The sequence below is a fragment of the Drosophila erecta genome, unplaced genomic scaffold (assembly GCF_003286155.1).
Source record: "Drosophila erecta strain 14021-0224.00,06,07 unplaced genomic scaffold, DereRS2 tig00000000-arrow-pilon, whole genome shotgun sequence".
Taxonomy (NCBI): domain Eukaryota; kingdom Metazoa; phylum Arthropoda; class Insecta; order Diptera; family Drosophilidae; genus Drosophila; species Drosophila erecta.
Window position 1 is genome coordinate 25,865,875 of NW_020825194.1, and position 20,712 is coordinate 25,886,586.

Genomic DNA, 20,712 nt, shown 5'->3' on the forward strand with positions numbered 1-20,712 from the left:
ACTTAATGGAAAATGACTTTATTGTAAGCCGGCTTGCAGGCCTCTAAGCGCCAATTTTCAACACTTGCGCTATTTTATGAAAGCTATCCCAAGCAGGCTGAGAATGTATCAAATTATGCGCAATACGAAGAATTTCCCACAAAGAACGCTGTCTTTCCTTTAATATTCACCTTCTTGCGGAAACATAGACTCAATGTTGTGGCAGTACGCCACCAATGATCGGTCCTTGTCATCCGGGAATATTTTACCCAAAAACTCGAGCAGGCCAGGCTGATTCTTGACAATTTCTGCATACTCTTCAAACGCTATCACTCCATCCTTGTCGGTGTCGAATTTTCCGAACAAGAACTCGCACATGTCCTGCTCGGAAACGGTGCTGAAATGCAAGCACAATTTTCAGTATACCTTCAGTAAACTCACCGCGCGCAGTTCATTGACCTCCTCGTCGTCATCGCCAGTGAAGAATTTTTCAATGGCCACGCCGACCACCTCGCGATTGAGCACAACTGTACCACCACTTGTATAAACCTATGGTACGTAGGGAAATTTAGTAATGGAGTAGCCACGATTTCGGGGGAACCACCTCGAATGCGAACTTTATTCGCTCCTGCAGATTTCCGGTGAAGAACACGCAGAACAGCCGCATCCAGGCTTCTGGAGAGACTGATCGGCCGTCCTGCGTGATATTCATCGAAATGCGGTCGATGATGGTGACGTCGAAGATCCCAAAGCTGACGAGGAATAGATTGTACAGCTGACTGGTGGACATCATGCGGGATCTGTTGTTGAGGGCGTATTTGTAGAACACGATCAGCAAGCTGACCACTTCGCTGGTGGAAAACTCCGTGGAGGCAGCGAAGCTCTTGATCAGAGTACTGTACATGGTGAGGAACTTGTTGTTGGCCATGTCATCCAGGGTAAGGTCGATGCGATTCATTGTGTTCTTATGGAAATTATAAACAAGTAATTATTATTTAAAATGTTTTGAAGAGAGTGCTGTGTAATGGGGCGTGTGTTTCGGGTTTGTGATGAAAATGCTTAACTTATGAGGCTCTGGCCTGCTTAAAAGGGTGAGGGTTATGCAAGACAAATTGCAAATAGATTGGGTAAGTCGCAGCCGCAGCCCAAGGATTCGCAGGGAATGTAACGAGCGCAATTTAAAAGCAATAAAACAACGCCGCGACATAAAAAATACATCAGCCACGCTACATGGACTACATCTGTCCCCCATTTCGAATAAATATTTGAAACAAACCCGCCTGAAACGCACAAAGGCTGAGGCAAAAGCTGAAAGCTGTGCGCATGAGAAACGCGAATATAATAATCCAAACAAAAGCGCCGAGATGGGTGTAAAGCCTTCCATGTGGAAATTCGGCGGAAATGGCTGTGTAGCCATTTTGTTCGGGGTAACAAATGTTCGGAATCTCCTTCCCTTTGTTGTGTAATTGTATGCCCCCTCGAAACACACACACTCACACGTGCCACGCCCACCAAAATACCAAAAAAATGAGGGGGCGGCTGAGCCGCTCGACACGGCATAATAACAATAAAATCAGAGGGAAGGGGAAGGGGAAGGAGAAAGGGCGGCAAGGCTTCACGCTCCTTAATGTCTCCACAGTTGACATCGCCAAGTGTTGGCGGATTTACAGCCGAGTTGGGATGGATTTTGGTATAGAGTTTTGATTGATATATTTTCGTACGGTGTTTGGAAGAGACTTTCGGCATAAATTTGTTAAGTAAGACAAATGGCGCGGAAGCGAAACTGGAACCAATCGCTTTAAGAGGGCCTTCTTTTATATTTTCAAATTCAAGAAAAGCAGGCGACGAAAACATACTTCAACTGTTCCAAATCATTGGAACGCCTCGATCGATCAGCAAACATTTACATATTTCCAGTAGTAAATCCATGTCATCAAGGCTTAACCTGAACCATGGAAAACCTAGACTCCACTATCGATAGCACCGAGAACAGTCGCTTCTCGGCCCTGTACGGCGGATTGATCAAGGACATCGCTGCAACCTCGAAGATGTCCACTTTGGACATCACCTGTTTGCTCTGCGTTTACTACAAGTTCGTCAGGTTCAACGGGCCTGGAGCCAAGCAGATGAAGAAGAATCAGTTCTACCAGATCTACTTGGTGCTCTTCAACGTGGCCAATGTGCAGGTGATTGAACGGTCCCTGCTGGCGATCACGAAGGATACCAAGTTTGTTAGTCCGCGGGCCTGGATTGATCTCTTTGAGCTGTATACCACTGAGGACCTTGATCGCCGTATGAAGTTTGCCTTCGAAGTGGGTACTAGCTTGTTGAACACTTTTGGAAGGCTAATTGGGTTCTTTCTTAGGTTTATGACACCAAGAACACCGGAGTTATCGATCGCGAGCAGGTGGGCGTGGCATGCGAGAAATTCTTCCACGAAGGCGATGACGAGGATGAACTAATTGAGCTTAGAGCGGTAAGCATACTTATCAATTTATAATCATTTAATACAACTTAATCCTCACAGGACATGACTGAATTTATCATGAAGAAGTTTGATGTGGACAAGGATGGAGTCATTTCGTTTGAGGACTACTCCTCAGTTGTTTCCCAACAGCCCGTTTTGGTTGAGTTCTTGGGCTGGCTCTTTCCTTCGAACGAAGAAAAGGATCTTATGGCCCATGTTATCAACATGGACTCCATGCTTAATTATTGTAACCCTGACTCAAAATAAGCTTGCCATTCGACCTGATTACCCCATTGTGAATAATCGAATGGCTGTCAAAGAATAAGGACTAAAACGATGCCCCAAAGTAGTTTCCCAAATTTTTGTATGATTACAAATTAATCATTAGTCATTTTTATATCCGTGCTACTTAAAATTTTCACCGACAGTTTGAAAATAAAGCAAATGTTTCGCGTAAGGTGTCTTAGATATGCTTCCAATTGTTGCTCTTTTAATTAAGTATATAAAAGGCGTTACAGTGGGTTGAAGCTTTCCAATATCTCGATGTTCCTACTCTGCAAGTGGTCCTGATCTAAGCTCTATATACACTTTAAAGGATCGAAGGCATCCTCTACCATCTTCATTGTAATGTACCAGTAAAGGACGCGCATTAGCCGTGATTGGATATGCATCCATATTTCCATAAATGAACTCCGAAAAAATGAGTCGCAGGAACCCTTTGAATTTGTACGAAATATTTTTCAGACATTGTCATTCAAAATCAATCACAAAAACCCACAACACAAAAATAACAAAAAAAAAAACGGAAAAAGAAAACACACACAAATAAAAAGTTTAAAAGTAGTAAAAGTAATAAAAAACAACTAGCAGTTATGGAAAACCTAGACGCCACCATAGATAGCATGGAGAACAGTCGGTTTGCGGCCCTCTACGGAAGTTTGATCAAGGAGTTAACGCTAACTTCGGAGTTGTCCCAGACGGACATCACCTGCTTGCTCGTCGTTTATTACAAGTTCTCCAAGGCCAATGGACCCCAGTGCAAGCAGATGACCAAGAAGCAGTTCTACCAGATCTTCCTGGTGCTCTTCAACGTGGCCAGTGTCCAGGTGATTGAGCGGACTCTGCTCGCAATCACAAAGGATACGAAGTATGTCAGTCCCAGGGCCTGGATTCACCTCTTCGATCTCTACACAACCAAGGACATTCATGTGCGCATGCGATTTGCCTTCGAGGTAGGTCCTTTTATGTTATTTGCATTGGAAATACAATAATAGGCATTTTCCACAGGTCTATGATACCAAAGGCACTGGTGTTATTGATCGTGAGCAAGTCGGCACGGCATGTGAGAAATTTTTTTACGGTGAAGACGAAGATGAACTTAACGAGCTTAAGGCAGTAAGTAAACATATTTAGGCATTAAATCTAAGAGGTAATTTAAGCTGATGGTTGGTAACGAATAACTATCGTATCTGCTAGGACATGACCGAGTTTATCATGAAGAAGTTTGATCTGGACAAGGATGGGGTCATTTCCTACGAGGACTACTCCACCGTCGTGGAACAGCAGCCTATTTTAGTGGAATTCTTGGGTTGGCTATTTCCATCAAAGGAGGACAAGGATCTCATGGCCCATTGCATTAACCTGCAACTTAAGCTGAATTAAATATTATGTTGGTGCTCTTGAAAAGGTTGTTTTTGAATAGTTAGTTGTACTTATAATTCTTTTGTTTTCGAATGCTGGAAACTCACCCTGACCTGAAACTCACCTTCATCGCGATTTGAGAAAGGATTTGATTTGATACCAATCTTAAATATTGCTTCTCACCAGCAGCATCTGATTTAAAGCGATAACTCCTGCCGTGGCTTATAGTGGCCTAAGCTCACCTTCACTGCGGGCATTTGTGGTCGGCAGGGGTCCTCGACCCAGTTGAAGGCATCCCATAATTATATGATTCACCACAAGAGCCGCACATTCCACAGTGGATGGGATTCCAGGAGCTGACGGAAGTGGAAGTCGGTTAAGTAGCTCATTAACTTCAATACGTTTGATTACATTACGTACGGTTTTGTGCGGTGTTCAGGCCAAACAATTTGAGAATTGTGTGTAATGTGCTCTGGCTTTTCCTCCCGCCCTCTTCATCAGATAATTGGCCCGATTCAATTGGCATTTGCAACTATTTGGGACACGGCTAAGCCACTGAATGCTCACGTATTTGCCATGATTTGGCATTTATGCAGTGGCATTATGTGATTCGAATTGATTTACATTAATTGCTGCCAGCGGGCGGCTTAGTTTCTCGCCAAATCCCAAAAATCTGCACTCGAAACCACAGTTAGGTCACAGCAACTTCAGTTTCATTGAAACTACAAAAACGGGTTGTCTTGATCGACTCGCCTGGCTGCAGTTGACAACTTCCAGTTGACTTCCAGTCGGGAAACCCCATATCAACGGTCTAAGCCAGCATGTGGCCTCAGGACGGGAGTTGGCCAGAACTCCTGGTCCCCCAGTTAGCCTTTTGTTGGACAGCCCGCCGTTCGCCGTCGGCCAACATGTTTGAGTCTCGGTGGCATCAACATTAATTATCCCTGATAGTAATCATGCAATTTGTACGTGAGCCTGAGCCTGAGCCTCAACCGAGCTAGCGCTCCTAAGGCCATCGGCATCCATGCTGCGGTCTTTATTGTGGCATTAACAGCAGCATCCGCATGGCCTGCAGCCCCGGCAGCATCATTACGCTCATTATTGTCGTCAAAGGCGTGCAGGGCGTTCCGCTGGAGGCCATGAGATCCGTGGAACCGGTGAGCCGGAGAGGGGGAGGTGGAGGCGGAGACCAGCAGAGCTGGAGGAGCGGCCTAGAGTCGGTCTAGAGATCCGGGGACAATGCGCGTTTGATGAATTGCATTAGGACATGTATGTAATTATAATCAATTAACCTGGGTGGGCAAATGGTGCCCTGCTATTTAGAGCTTTTGAGACTGGATACCTTGGCTTTAAAGGTGCACTTAATATTCCTAAAGAACGTTTGATTATTTTTCTCTTGTGTTTCATTGAATAAAATTCGAATAAAACAACACTGCCAATGATGAATATAATTAACCTTAATCATCTTGGTCCTACTCGCACAGAAACAAACGTTTAAATATTGCTCAACCCTGAGGATTATCCTCCAGAATACAGCCAAGAAACCCCAATTTCCAAATTGTATCTCGGAAATCTAACCGCAGTCCATTGGCAATCTTTGGTGAAGGCGACAAGTGACTTTTGGGCTATCAATGACCAAGCCGAGTTGGCAAAGCAAACAAACCATTTAGCTCAGTGGACAATGCAAACTTTAGGGCCAAACGGGGCGGAAAAGTCGACCCGCTGCAATTTTCGATTAAAATTCCAGTTTGCAATTCAATTAAACACTAATTAAAAGACATTTTTCCGCCAAGCGTTCCCTTTGACAACTTGCCTCACTCACTAGCCACTGCCATTGCCACTTGCTCCACTCTTCCCCAGAGAAATGTTCATTTTGTCTCTGGATTTGCCCCGGGGATCTGGGGGCTGTCAAAGCGGCAGCGGAAGTTGGGCCACCCACTCGGGATAAGGCGACTCGACAAATGCGCACAAACTGTGATAAATGAAGGCGAATCGAGGGGCCACTAGGTGCAGGAAGATGAAGGACGTGGACGGGGTCCTGGCATAATGAATGCCATGGAGGAGCCGGCAAGATAAAACACAAGGAAAACGAACCGAAGGAAAGGGACACAGACAGGAGGCCAAGGAATCAAAGCCAAGTATTTTTTGCTGCATTTCTGCACCGGCTTTTGGCTTTGACTTTCTGTGTGACAGTGTAAGCGACTGAGTTAATTTCTGGCCATCTCAAAGGTTCACGGAATTTTAGTTCGTTAAAGTAAATTTCATCTCCACATCTTTTTTGCCCGTTCCTTCGTCCTCATTCCGGCTGACAACTACTTTGTGGCAAATTGAGAAGGGAAACACAAACAAACCCGGTTAAAAGGCAATAGCGTTTGTCGATTGTATCTCAAGCAGTGGTTAAAAAATGTGTATTTTTCTACTTCAGGTCTTTTTTTTTTTTAAACTTAGCTGAGTAACATGTCTACTTCAAGAGGCTACTGAAAAGGAAAGCCGTCTTTAAAGAGCTAAAAATCATGCTTAACATAGCAGAAATATCAGTCATGATTGTCATGATATTTTATCCTTCAAAAGAAATTTAAAACTGGAATTTAATCCAGTTTCACCGATCCTTTAACCAGTTTTTAATAAATTTACATTAAATCCATACTCTTTCTTATTTCCCTTTTCAATCCCAATCCGATTCGATAATAATTAAAGCACTCAATATGCTAATTATCAATTTCATTGACTAACAAGCACGTCGTAGAATTAATTACCAGAGCTCAGAACTTTGGCTAATTACCCGCTATTTAGTGGCGAATTTCGCAATGCGATACAAAAGTGTGTGGCAACTTAGGGAGACTAAGTAGAGCTCGCATCTGAGCGCAGCTCAAAGTCAGGAGCCGTCAAAGGCGGAGCGCTTTCCATTATCCGCTTGGCTGTGCTCGTCAAAGCTCGGAGCGGATGAACTGAAAGATGCATCCTGGCAGGAGGAGCGGCTCGAGGGGGATTCGGGGACCGGCGCCTTGTCCTGCCCAGAAATATTGGATAGCAATTTGTCGGAAACTGCTTAATTGCATCGCAGCTCAGTTTTGCAACCCTTTGCCATTTTCCCGGTTTTTTTGTGCTTTTCGTTGCAAACTTTTTTGCTCTCGACATCGAACCAGCTAAACGCCTGTATATATCTTTTCATTGACGGCTTAGCTGCATATCATTATGATAAAATTTCAAATTATTGGCAATTTTTTGTGTTCCCGACTTGGCCAGTATTTTTTGTGGTCCTGCCGCAACCTTCAGCCCTTCGAAAGTTTTATTTTCTTTGGCTGCCCTTGTAATTGCTATTTTTACGCGGTGCCTCTCAGCGCACTGAGTCCGGCTAATGCCGTAATCCGATTTGGGATTGGAAATTCATAGAATTTTCATAAAAAAGAAAACAAACAAAGGGAAAATGAAAACAAAAAGAAAAGGAAAACATGTTCGTACACACCAATAATAATTGCTTCGACGTGGCAACGGCAACGCAGACATAAAAAACTCCGAGTATGAACGTGATCCTCGATGGGGAAAAATGCGGAAGTGGGTTCTCATAAATTTTGAACTAATTACAATTTCACTGTCCGGCGCATTTCCATGCACTCACATACAAAGCGCAATCAATGCAAAAACAATAGCAATTGCAAATACAATGTAAATACGAAAAAAAACTGGGAAAGAAACTACTTTCCAAAAACGAAATGTAAGAGCACGAGCTGGTCAGGTAAGATTTTTAAATGTACTTAAAGTTTCTTTAAATATTGACCCCATTTTTATAAAAGTATTTCCGGATGATAGCAGCCTATTAACTTTTTCCGGTTTTTATATTAATTGCAATGTGTCTCCAAACAAAATTATATTGATAGGCAGCTCCTTTCAGCACTCTTCCTTTCTGGTAACTTTGAAAAGAAGTTGTAGCCCCCATTTCAAAAATCGAATCCCTTAACCATCATTCGAGGGTATATCAAACACGGGGCATCACGGAAAGATTACACTTCTTGGGGAGCGTCCTTAATGGCTGGGACTTCGCCCATGAACCCACACATTTCGATAGGGAAAGGAAGTCCCGGAGCTTTGTGTGTGCGTTTGGGCTTTTGGCTTTATGCTGTTAAACCCATTTGGTGTGCCGAATGCCGTCTGCTCGACCACAGTGGAAACTCATTAATTTATTCTTCGTTTCGTTTGTTGAACTTAAAATAACAGCGTTAATCCGCTTAGCGATGCCATTCAACTAAAAACAACGCCGAGAACAACAGCTGGTGAAGCCTTTTCGTCTGACTCAATCACTTGGTACACTTAAAAAAAGCGCAAGACTCTTCTAGTTTAATTGAAGTGTTAGCTTGACTTCTATATTTAACTTATTTATTGCTTATCTACCTTGGTTTTTTTTAGTGTCTTGTTTTATAGTTGTGCTGCCATCTCTTTCGCTGACTATATTCCCATCTCTTTTGCCAGCGGTGGTTCGGCATTCAGTGGACTGCGGTTTCCACTGGCAATGGCGATGGTGATGGTGATGGCTATGACGATGACAGTGACAATGTCGCGCCGCCTACAAACAAAATGAATTAAGGAAACCGCAATGACATAGTTACAGTGGCAAACTCTGACGCACTCACACCAAGGTCTTATCCAGTGTGTGTGTGAGCCAGCTCTCGAGTTTTAAGCTGACTTCAAGTTGTTGGCGAACTGCGGGACAAGAAGTCAAGTAATGACCCGAAAGCCAATGGAGGAAGCACTTGGCAGTGGATTCAACTCTAAAATGCAAGTAAAACTTTAATCCCCCGAAAATAAATTTCCGGAAATTCGTTACCTTCCTTAATATCAATACGGTGTTTCTCGAGGGGAAACCATTGAGCTCCGGGATCCATGTTTGGGTTTTGTATTTATGCAAAGCTATAAACAAATCTGGTAGAACACGCAGAAGCAGCTCTATATATAAATACATATAAATATATATATCCTGGCATCCCCTTTGTTTTGGGTCTGGCGAACAACTCAATGCGCATAATTTCATTTTTTCCACATTTTCATGGGGGTCTTAAAGACCAAACTCCTAGGTCTCCTAAGACAATCGAAATTCGATAATATTCGTGTGGGAGAAAAGAAAACAACAGAAAGGAAGCGATGGAGCTGTAACCAAAGAAAGTGCCGCAGGACACACAAGCGGGTCAGCAAAAGGAACAAGTCGGGTGCCAGAGCGAAAGCCCATCAAAATAAACTACAGCTTAGCTTTGAAATTCGATGACAGAAAGGGAAAATGTGGAGCCTGCAGGATACGAAAAAAGAGTATAAAAAACAATGAAAATGCCCCGAATGCATGCTAAATAGAGAATTTACGTAAATGGATTTCTAGGCATTTTCGCATTTTAGCCTGGGAATTGAATATAAACTTGGTCCGCCTCGCTCTCCCTCTCTGTCTCTCTCTGTCTCTCTTTCTGTCTCTTTCTCTCTGTCTCTGAGTCTGTGTCCTTTTCTGTCCATCGCAGAACAAACCGACATGTGAGTGCAAGTGTGTGGGTGTGCGGTGCGTGTGCGTGTGCGTGTGGTGTACCAACATTAATAGGCCAAGTTTAGGCAAAGATTTCGTTTTATTATGTGCAAATTTATGAAAGCCTTTGGGCCAGGACCCTAGCATTTTAATCGTTTCTCCTTGCTGAAGGCCCTGGCATTTATGTACTTGTATACCCTGCCGGCGGCACTCTGCTCTGCGATCCGGCCACTTTGCCAGCCAGTGGGTTGTGGTGAAGGAATAATTGGATATCCTTGTTACTTATTTACAGTCCTTCTCGGCACTGCACTGCAACTACCCACTCTGACAGCTCCGACTCGGACTCGGACTTGGACTCTTGGATTTGGTCTCGGACTTGCCGCTCCGAGGACTGCGACTGACGTTGACGTTTGTTAGCTTTTCAAAATGCTTTAAGTAAGTTTAATGGCTTCCCTAAGCTGTCCCGAAAGTGCTGCAAAGTATCCATGGCTATGGTGCGGGTTAGGCCCTAAATGTTTCACTAGATGGGGGTGTTACACTTCCTACTAGGCAACCATTATATACACTATGCATACATACTCTACTCATGGAAATTATTTTGTGATTGGCTGGGTGCTTTACAGTTTCTGTTTTTGTTTGAAATTTTACTTAAATTATTTGTATTGTATTTTACTACCACTTCTTGGCCTTACGTTGTGCAAAAAATTATATAAAATTTAAATATCGTGGCTATCAAGAATTTGTTCCATTCGTAAGGTATAAAATATATTATGATATTGCTAATCCTTTATTATTTAAAAACTTAATTATCCTCAATTTTTAAAAGAAATTCTCTTTCTGGTGAGTTCTATACTTTGTAGTACCCTTTCAACTTTCCCCACCACCTTTCCCAATAGCAAACATATGTTGACTTTATTTATTATCCTGTGCCATCCACTGGGTCAATGATACGTGCCTCGAGCGTGTGTCTTCCAATGCACTGTAAAATTCAGTTGATTGCTTCCCATGTGTGCATCCTTCTTTCGTCGTGCCATCCACACCCGCTGCAGAAATCCGGCAGGATGACAAACAAAGACGGCAATTTCAGATATTTTTTCACCGATTCACTGTGCTTCCGTGTTTAGCAGTTCTCGGTTTCTGCTGTTGCTCCACTTGCTCCCTGCTGCTCCTCCACCCACTCCCACACCCACACTATTCCGATGCGCTTTTCCAGCCCGCAGGATGTTGGCTGGGGACGAAACCGGGTCGTTCAGCGGGGGCGACAATCTCAAATGGGAATTAGCGCGGTCTGTAATAAGGATCGCCGAGGCAATCGCCGGGTGCACAATCATTGGTCTGTGTAAACCTGCACTTAGCGTGGTCATCGGTCCGCATGCACTGGAAGTCCTGCGAGTCCTGAATCCTGCGGATACGCCACTGTGCATCCCAGCTGGGCGCAAATGGTGGCACGCTTTGTGCGGCTTTCGCCTCTCCGGCTAATTCCCAAATGGATGTTTGGTGTAAGTCGACCCGTTCCGCCCCTTACATTTCACAGGGTACTCGAGACGCTAAGAGACTCACTATGCTAGCGGAAAGATTTAAAAAAGCAATGCATTATTTAAGGTGGCTTATCAAATAAAGGATACTAATACTAATTACTTCAACGACCCAATGTATTCGTCTAACAATGTATTTAGTTTCTGAGTATATAAATTTTCCAATAAATGGAAAACAGTTTTTACTAAGGTCGAATACTTTTCATTTAATTTAAATGTAACTTTCTGTTGTTCTGAAAGCACTGGGCATCCCACAGTTGGATCACATCCCTTCGCCCTTCTTAGGTGTCTCCACCAGGGCATCCCTGTCGCCAGTCGCCATTGTTCGCAGCTTTGGCCGCATCCTCTTTATGTTTTGCTTAATTTCTCTCTCGCTTGCTTTTGTTTTTGTGGCGGCTCTGGGTCCAGTCTTAGATCCAGCGTAATTACGCTGCTTGTTATTGTTGACAAAGTCATCCCCATCACCGTCACAATTCCCATCGCCATCGCCATCACCATCGTCATCACCATCGCCATCGCCATCGCCATCGAGTTCCTCCTTCACAGATTTGGAGACCCAACTCGAGTCGCACATTGTTGCTTATTTCTGCTTAAAACTTAATGACACTTTTAGTTAATTATCGCGGTGGATTTGCAAAATTAAGCGATTTGGGCATAATTACAAGGGATTATGTGGCCAGCTATTTTTTCAGTCCTTCTTTTAAGCCCATGACCGCAGTGGTTGAAGGACCTGGAATAGCAGATTTTCTTTTTGATGGCGTATACACGAATTCTGCCTTTCGGTTGAACACAATTTGCCATTTATTTAAAATGTTTGTTTTGAAGGTAGCTTGGATCTAAACCTTGGGCCTTTAACGTTTTCTTGTTTTTTCTTTTATCTTGGCCACGAGTGCAGCGAGGCCAACTTGAGCAAATAATTTGTGCGTTAAGCTTAACGCAAACCCACACAAAAAAGCAAAAACGTGAAACCGCAGGGGAAACTTTTTAGACAACAATTTCGCAAACTTTTCACAAGTGCTGCAAGTCGTAGCAAAGCCAGAGGAGAAGAAGGATGTTGGCAAAAATGCCGAATGTCGATGTGGATGTGGATGTGGATGTGGCTGCAGATGCGGATGAGAATGAGAATGCGGCAACTTGTATTTGCCCACTTAGACAACGAACGAGTTAAAATTTATAGGTATTTCGGCCAAAATCTCGCCGAGTATAAACCACTTAGGCTGGGGCCCCGAAAGTGGGCGTGGCCAGCCACTTTTCGAGCATTCTCTTACCTCGAAGCAGGCAGCACTTTTGACTGCCGCTGCACTCGCAGCGCATAAATCAGCCATGAAGAGCAGCCAAGTGCCAGGACCCCAGCTCACGCGTGTGTGGTTGTGTGAGTGTCCACGTTCGTGTTACCAAAAGGCAGGTGGCACCGCCGAAATGGTTCTTAAGACTGCCGAGATATTCCTAAATACAGGTGGGTACAGTTGTACCACCTACACACTCACTGTTTTTATTTGGTCCTATCAACTATATTTTCCTAAAAATGTTATCGCGTTTTAAGATAATATATTAAAGTAATGGTTAACTTTATCTGTTAGCGTGGTATAACCCACATATCAAAATTAAATCAAGATTTCCGCGATATAGGAATATTTATTAAAAATATTTATTCTTATTTATATTTATTGATTTATTTATTTAGTTTTGTTAAGCAAAATATAATATAATATTTTTACGAAGAAGCAGCTACCTGTACAGCCTCTTTGAGACCGTCTTAATTTTTTTTTTGAGTAAAACTTTGCATGCATTTCATTGCCTCACTTCATTGGCTTTTAAGCGGGAATATTGAAGGAAAACTATAAATATACCGAATAACAATAAATTGCGAAAATCAACAAACAAACAACTGCAACTTACAAAGGTCCTGGAACCAGGAGAGTCCTTACCCGTAGGCTCCAGGCAAAACATAAAGAAGATTTCATTTATTTTCTGTGGTCATCCAGCTGGAGTGGTCTGGCTCCCCGTTTCGAGTGCTCGAGTGGCGGGAAAAAATCAGCATAGAACTGCATCGAAAAGGGTGGCCAAAGTGGGGTAACAGGTGGGATGGCTGGTGGTGGTGCTGGGGACCTGTAAGTGGATCCGGATCCAACATGAGTTGCATTTGCATACAAAGAGCTTTTACTGTTCTTCTGCCGTTGTCATTTCTTTATTGCCCTCCTGCCCCACTGAAAGGATAGCACACACACACACACACACATACGGCGACACGCAAATGCATGCATGTCCAGCCGCTTATGCATACAACTTTGTCATGTATGTGTGGGATGACAGGCTATTTAATAGTTACCTGTTCTTTGGCCAAACCGCTCCTCGTCTTCCGCAATGAAGTTTATGAAAGTTCCAAAGAATAGCTTTGAAATGTGCTTGGGAGGAATTTCTGAATGCGGTCTGACTCTGTGGATGCGAGTGTGTTACGCAAACAAAGCATAAAGCACTTTTAGTTGATAGCATCGACGAATGTTGCATTTTCGTAGCATACTTTTTTGGGCTACTCGAGTGTGTGGATTACAAGTAAAACAAAATCTGTAATAAACGTTGGATTCTTGTATTTGGAACGAAGATGTGTAGCAAGAATTCTACTGCCTTTGGGTGACGTTGATTAGGGCGGTGTTTAATTACTCAATTAAATGAATTTAATTAATGAATTTTCAACCGATATCTTGTTGTTCCGTAGCACTGTGCGCAGGCTGCTAAGGACGATGAAGGCCATAATCCCAGTGGCTGACAGGCGAAGTATGTGTCGTTGGGATATGAATATGGAACATGGACATACGTATATGTTCTGGCATATTTGCGTGGAGTATCTGACCCCATACCTGAATATACCTAACAATCTGTTTCCGCCGAAAAGTCCTTGTGATTTCTTCTTTTACTTTCTTCAAGCTGTTTCCCAATTAGATTATTTAGTATTGTCAGATGATGCAGTGTCGCAAATATTTAAATGCTCAGGACAGCATGGGTGACTACCTGAAGTGTAATTAAACTGGTGTATTTCGGGTATTACTAACCAGAAAATGGGTGACCATAATCATGTCGACTAAGCATATTAATTTCAGTTGGTCGACTTAATGCGAAGCATTAAGATCCGCGCCGGATCCCTAGTCGATTGTTCGATCCTATCTATGACCGGAAATTAAGCTGGCCTTGCAATTTTCTTTTCCCTGGTTCGACTTTATCCCGGGAAGTTGACCACTTGAGAGGATTTTTCGGAGGACAACATCGTTAACAGCTGCGACAGATTCCTTTGAGCCCCTGTCTTGAGCCCAATGGACATCCGGCGATGGCTTAATAATTTAATTTTTCACCACCCGCTTTTTCTTTTTCGGTGCACCCAACTTGGCCAGGAATTCATCGGCGTCCATTGGCAGCAGCTATATACTATTTATACAGGCGGGCTGCTGCCCGTGGATAGAGCCGGTTCCGACTGGTCCTGGCTCTGACCGAGAGCATTGAGACCCAGCCAAGCAGAAACTTGGCAAACAAAACCGGATGCGTGGGCAAAGGATCTGGGGGACGTCTTCAAGTTTAAGTTGCCCGGAAATTGTCTGTTGTAGCGATATCCTGCAGCGTTTTTATATTCGCGTTATGAAGTTGTGTCCGTCCGGGAATTTCTGTGCGTGTGTTTGAGTTTGGATGGATTAATGGCAGCAACGTCTGCCGCACGCGCTGACCCCAATGGAAGCTCCCCAGTCCTGAATCAGAGGTCCTGAATGCGCCTCCTGCTCCCGCCACTTCCTCACCTTTAGCTCCATGGTCATCATAATTTTCTCCACTTTTTTCCAACTCTGCTGGTGTCTTTTAGCTTTGTCCGTTTGTTTGTTTGTTTCGTTTTTCCCTCTTTTTGCCGTGTGCGTGTCTTGCGAAAGTTTTAATTAATTTTCATATTTTGCGCAGAGGAAGTGTCCGAGTGGCATGCGGCAAAATGCCCTGGGGCGTTTTCCGAAAGCGAAATTTCCCTTTTGGGCAGCGAGAACTGGACAGGTTCATCTGAGCCTTGAGCTATTTCAGTTTGTTAGTTTTGCCATAAATTCCGTAAATGGAATGCTAAAGACAAGTGGGCTAATAGAACCCTTACAATTGGACGCTTTTTAAGGACATTGCTAACAGATAATAATGAACTACTTAATTAAAACATGTCATAATATAAAACTGTTTTAATATTTAGATATGGCATGTACCTGTGAGAAACGCTGCAGTTACTTTGTATCTAAAACTGGCTCTTGAATGGGGAAGCAATCATTAAAGAGCTAAAAGTATTCCTTAAGTGGAGAAACTGCTAACGTGCGGTTACTTATTTTTATGCGACTCCGACTCTGCTCGGAATTTGGTCCGCAGCTTCCCCAGAACGTGCTCATCCTCTCAAGAGCTGCTGAAATTGCTGCCAACAATGGTGAAATCTAGCAGAGCAGAGCAAAACGGATGTTCATTTGGCATTTGGCTCCCACACACACTTTCCGGATGCCAACGGCCAAGGAATGTTTCCGGAATTATTTATCGAAGCAAATGCAGCCGAGGTGCACATTAAATGGCAAAATTTATAAGCACAACGCACTGACTCCGAAATCTCGTTGCGTTTGCCTGCTGCGTTACTGTTGTCGTCGAGGTGCACTTTATGACGACTCCTTCGCATTTGGGACTTGGCTGAGTCGTCGTGAAAGGGCCCATCTAGGTTAGCCGTTCGGTTGGCTGGACAGCTTTATCTGCGGCGAAAGTGGCTGATATTTAAGGGTGGAGAGCTGCACAGTGGGCATACACTTGAAGGTTTGGAGTAGGCTACTTAGTTTCGATTTCTTAGGCATTTCACTTTTAGGTGTGTGACTTAGAATACTTGTAGAACATTGTTTATAAGGCTTGATCGATATATTTTATATTTTTATTTATTAGCCAACATGTTCTTATAAGAACCGTACGTTGCAGTGTCGAGTTCAGTTTAGAAATGCAACAATTATTAATTTCTAGCAATCAATTTTCTGACCATGAGCTTCAATTTCATCTGATTCTGAACTCGGAATGGGTGTTTGTGGCTTGAGTTCGTTTCCCCCGGGACCTCAGCGCCATTTCCATTTTTCATCCCTCACACTTGTCTTGCTGCGATGATCGCAGCGCTTTTGCCATCATCAGACGGCCATCCCCGTCCTTATCGCCATCCCATTCGCATCCCAAAGTCGCTGTCCTGGCCATTGTCGTTCATCCTGCGTCCTTATCGTTCAGACTCTTGCAAGCCGCCGCTGACTCTAAATAATCCTTTCCATGCGACACAAAAAATAAAGGAACACACAGAGACCAGTGGCAGTCGCCGCAGATGAGACGAGTCCGCCGGCGGAGGGGCATTGCGAGGGGGGCTGTAAAATCCAAGTTAGTGCGCATAAATCAAGCCTTTAAAACGTGCCTCGCAACCGAAATGTCCGCCAAGGAAGGATGCAGTCGCCCGCCACCCCCGGGTCCAAACCCACCACCCACCCCACCCGCCTCCACCACCCACTCCCCAGCTGCTGCACTCTTCCGCAGCCACAACGTCGTCGCAGCCATCGACGTTGGCCCAGAAGTTGTGGTGGTTCAGTTTTCCGTATGCAATTTTATGCAACTGTGGCACATCCGCCTCTTTTTCCATGGAATAGCCGTCCTGCCGTCCTGCCGTCCTGCCATCCCGCACCCGCATGCGATACCCACCCAGGCTGCGGTCGCATGTCTGAAATTGTTTACAACTGCATAAAATTTATAATCTTGAAGAATTTATATATTTATTTATTCCGAGCCGTTCATTACTGGGCAGGAGGAGCAGGGAAACCGAATCGGGAGCATTCCACATATGGAAGGCATATATGGTTGGTATTCTTTCTGCAAGCCAGAAATTAGGACGCACCAATCCTGTTAATTGGATATGTTTCAGCGCCAGAAACCATAAAGCCTAAATAAATAGGGCTTGCTCACTGCGATGTGATTTTATTTCTTGATTTGCCTTAATTATTATTGAAGCGTTTGCAATATTCAGTCAAGGCGCCGTCCTCTCAGGGCTTAAATTTTAATTAAATTTCGATTGCGCATTGCCGGGGGAATTGCAAACAGTGCAGAGACAGAACACTTTGCTCTGATGAATTACAAAAATAATTACAAACATCAATGCAAAGCAAACAAATTCCCACAAAGTCGCACACCACGCAACATCAACACATCTTAGGTGTAAATCCAATAGTAATTGAATTTCTTTCAAAAGGTTCAAATGAAATTGACAACTTCCATTGGCACTCGAAAGTCAGTTATTCGAATTCAATTAACAAAAATTGTGTTAGCTTATTGTGTGTGTCCAAATATAACCACATATCAAATGGCAAGACATCAATGGGCCACTTCACTTTTTCGAGACAACAAGCCAACTGCTGTAAGCTGTGAAAATGTGACATAGCATTGAAGTCCCAGATGTAAAGTTTTGGCCCCCATTTTCTTCTTCGCCGATTGCAGTGGAGAATATTTTCAGCCCGTTGGATCATTTCCATGACGAAACCGAAAGTGAAGACAAATGAAACTCGTGCGAAGGAATACATTAAAGTGAGAGTTCCTTTGACCGTGTCAGCAGTGAAAGCCCGCTACTTGCGCTATAAATATTCATGCAGTGAACTTATATATCTGGATCCATAACTTTTCGTAGCCGTATGGGACGCTGGAGAAGTGTGTTTAAGAAATGTAGGTGAAATTCGAATTCGCTGGGAGTTTAAGGGAGTGGTTTGCATATCAATGCAGAAATCAAAACGGTATGCTAGATTATTGGATGTAGGAGGTGGATAGAAGCGCTTGCGATCATAAATAGTACCTATATTCGTGATCAGAGAACTATTATAGCCAGAACCTTAAGATTGGGCATGCGGCTCTAGATTTCCATAAATTTTCAAAAATCTTGCAGTCAGTAATTGGCCCCGCCATTCATTAACTTGAATATAATTTTTAAAACCCTTGACTCGATGCGCCTCCCGCATCCTTTTGTTGCATCCATTTGCACCTGGCTGACTTTTTACTTTGTCCAATTTATCGACCCGCGATTCCATTCGTGGATGGCCAAACATTTGCATCTGTCATTACTCCGGCTGGGTCAAGCGGGCGGGACTGGGTTGTGCTCCGAATCGGTTTTATGGAATCATAAAAGTAATTAATTGATATATGCGTGATGGCGTAATTGCCGGCCAGTGGGAGTGCGAGGGCAAAGTGCGGAGATAAAGAGCACCGGGAATACCGACAAAAATATGCAATGGGATGCGTAATGAAAGCATTGCAATTTTTCAGCTTTTTGCCGCCACTTTACCCCATAATCCCCAAAGAGGCCAAGGCCACTCGAACCGCATTCGAGTCCGGCTCCGGATCCGGACTCGGATCCGCGTTCGTGGTCCGGGGCCCGTTACGGATATTACGTAATGAAAGTTAACAATTACGCCCCCGTGCGTGGGCTTCAATTAAATTTTTGAGTTGTGGCCGTTTTTATTGTAGCTGATAATAGCATTGTAATGACACTCGGACACCAGCACCAGTCCTGCGTCTCCAGGTCGACACATGGGGTTAAGCGGGCCTCGCCGTTGATGCTGCAGCCCAGCATTTTAATTATCCCATTGTGTGGCATGTGAATACGGATGGCCATATTGAATCGCATGTGGCGTGAAATTGCCGAGAAATCGGGCAAACAAAAATCTCAGCGTTCAAAATGTTCCGCGTTAATAGCTGTGTGATCGATTTGGAGCACCGCCTCCCACCCACTCATGTATGGGCTCAATTTAAATTAGCGCCAGAGGGCATTCGGCTCACATCTGAGCCACCGCAACCACCAGATGAGGATTGGCTGGCAGCCATCGGTGACGCATTTCCGCTGGACATGAGGCTGTTATCAACAATTAATTAAGTAAAGGCCCGATCATTAGGCCGCGATTTGTGGGGCGTTTCCGCTTCCGCAAAGAGCTGATCCCAACACCCACGTTCCCCGAGTGGTCTGCAATTCACCCAAAAGGCAGGATTTGGCCGGAGTTCGGGCGGAAAGCTTATGAAGCTGAACTCCGCCAATTTACACTCAGCACAACATTCCAAGCGTGTTTGTAATAGCATTTTAGAACATGTTTCTTATGTCGTAATATAGTAACTACTTAGAATTAGACATTTCTTAGATTTCAGGATACATAAAACTTGGAAGATTCTATATCGTGGCAGTAATCAAAAATAAAAAATACCGTAAAATATTTCTTGTTTAATAAGGGTTATAGTATTATTGAAAAATACGTAACAAATAGAAAGAATCATTTTCGACCCTATAAAGTATATAATATATGTATATTCTTGCTCGTTTGTCCGTCCGTTTGTCTGTCCGTAAGAACGCAGTGATCTCGGATATTAAGAAAGCTTGAGATTAGAAACTACGCAAGCAGATTCCTTTAATTGTGCAAGATTGTTTGCCACGACCACACTATTAAATTTATTTATTTTTCCTTTCATTTTAATCTTTGTTCTTTGCCAAGCTTTATCGATATGCCAAAACAACCACAAAAACGGTCCCACCAACGATTTTGAAAACTTTCTGCATTATTTATTGTTATTTTTTTGCCAGATTTTTTAAAGCTTCTGAGTGTAATCTAATATTAATTAGCAGACGCTAATATTTATCTTGAAATCTGTATGCTTATGTGAACAACATTTTTAAACGCTCAACAAAATGTTTTATCCGCATTATTATCAGCACTTTGTTAAGCACAGAAAAATAATCATTTATTCCGCGTGTACCAGAATGGTGGCAATCAGCACCCCCACATGCACATCGCCTCCGGCTGGGCATTGTTGCCTCCTGATGGTGGGGGCATTTGGTGTGTTTGCTGCTCCTGCTCCTCCGGCTGCTTCGTTTCTTGGTGCCCGTGCCATATCATCGTTATTGTTGTTACTGCCGACTGTGATTTGTTGGCATCGTTACTGTTGTCGCTCTCAGCAAACTGGGCATAAATCGTGCACACCTACATTATGTTGCGATAAATCTGTAATGACCAGAACAGACCAGCAGACCAACCGACCAACCAACCAACCAACCAACCAACCAACCAACCGAACAACCAACCATCCAGCAAACCGACCATATAGCCATCCAAACAACTGGACGCTCTGTGGGTCATATGAGTGTGCGCCCAAGTTAATTTGCGTGTGTTTAAATGTGCGTAATTATTGTTTATCTACCATGCCATACAATTCAACCGCAGTCGGGGTTTTTATATCAATTGCAATCTATTGAAATATTTCAAATGAACATGAGTACAAGCCAATTATGAGGCGAGTATCAGTGTGTTTGGGTGGGGGTGAGTGCTTGGCTGGGAAGATAAATAATGTTATTTTATCGGAAGTTGTGTTGCACAATCAGGGGAGTTGAACTAAGTCAGAGTTCAACCAATTTGTTCTTGAAACGAGTGAATACTGTTGCTTTTAATGTCCATGAATCTCTACGATATTCATCGATTAGAGATCAGAAACCAAGGCCCAGTGGACGAAGTCTTTACCTTATCAAAGGCAAACTTTCGTTCTCAAGCAACTTGAAT

At 43.5% G+C, this 20,712-nt stretch overlaps 3 protein-coding genes across 3 annotated transcripts; 2 read left to right on the plus strand and 1 right to left on the minus strand.

Annotated features, from left to right (window-relative positions):
* Window positions 1-1,028, minus strand: LOC6553076 (EF-hand calcium-binding domain-containing protein 1). The gene is made up of 3 exons (XM_001979061.3): window positions 584-1,028; window positions 421-528; window positions 1-360 (listed from the first exon to the last, which is right to left on the minus strand). Exons 1-3 carry the CDS (start codon window positions 935-937, stop codon window positions 160-162), a joined length of 663 nt encoding a protein of 220 aa, XP_001979097.1. The 5' UTR covers window positions 938-1,028; the 3' UTR covers window positions 1-159.
* An 802-nt stretch (window positions 1,029-1,830) lies between these two features.
* On the plus strand, window positions 1,831-2,914 carry LOC6553075 (EF-hand calcium-binding domain-containing protein 1). The gene is made up of 3 exons (XM_001979060.3): window positions 1,831-2,291; window positions 2,345-2,455; window positions 2,507-2,914. Exons 1-3 carry the CDS (start codon window positions 1,932-1,934, stop codon window positions 2,711-2,713), a joined length of 678 nt encoding a protein of 225 aa, XP_001979096.1. The 5' UTR covers window positions 1,831-1,931; the 3' UTR covers window positions 2,714-2,914.
* Window positions 2,915-3,282: 368 nt separating this feature from the next.
* On the plus strand, window positions 3,283-4,116 carry LOC6553074 (guanylyl cyclase-activating protein 1). Its single transcript, XM_001979059.3, has 3 exons — window positions 3,283-3,678; window positions 3,734-3,841; window positions 3,923-4,116. The coding sequence occupies exons 1-3, from the start codon at window positions 3,319-3,321 to the stop codon at window positions 4,106-4,108; spliced, it is 654 nt and encodes a 217-aa protein (XP_001979095.1). The 5' UTR covers window positions 3,283-3,318; the 3' UTR covers window positions 4,109-4,116.
* The last annotated feature ends 16,596 nt before the right edge of the window (window positions 4,117-20,712 follow it).

Bases quoted from the DNA above. Each gene is read 5' to 3' on its own strand.
- LOC6553076 (XM_001979061.3), bottom strand. From the start codon at position 937: ATGAATCGCATCGACCTTACCCTGGATGACATGGCCAACAACAAGTTC. The intron at 529-583 runs GTGGTTCCCCCG...TACGTACCATAG, and splicing joins GAATAAAGTTCGCATTCGAG to GTTTATACAAGTGGTGGTAC. The intron at 361-420 runs GTGAGTTTACTG...GTTTCCGAGCAG, and splicing joins AGGTCAATGAACTGCGCGCG to GACATGTGCGAGTTCTTGTT.
- LOC6553075 (XM_001979060.3), top strand. From the start codon at position 1,932: ATGGAAAACCTAGACTCCACTATCGATAGCACCGAGAACAGTCGCTTC. The intron at 2,292-2,344 runs GTGGGTACTAGC...GTTCTTTCTTAG, and splicing joins GTATGAAGTTTGCCTTCGAA to GTTTATGACACCAAGAACAC. The intron at 2,456-2,506 runs GTAAGCATACTT...TAATCCTCACAG, and splicing joins AACTAATTGAGCTTAGAGCG to GACATGACTGAATTTATCAT.
- LOC6553074 (XM_001979059.3), top strand. From the start codon at position 3,319: ATGGAAAACCTAGACGCCACCATAGATAGCATGGAGAACAGTCGGTTT. The intron at 3,679-3,733 runs GTAGGTCCTTTT...CATTTTCCACAG, and splicing joins GCATGCGATTTGCCTTCGAG to GTCTATGATACCAAAGGCAC. The intron at 3,842-3,922 runs GTAAGTAAACAT...CGTATCTGCTAG, and splicing joins AACTTAACGAGCTTAAGGCA to GACATGACCGAGTTTATCAT.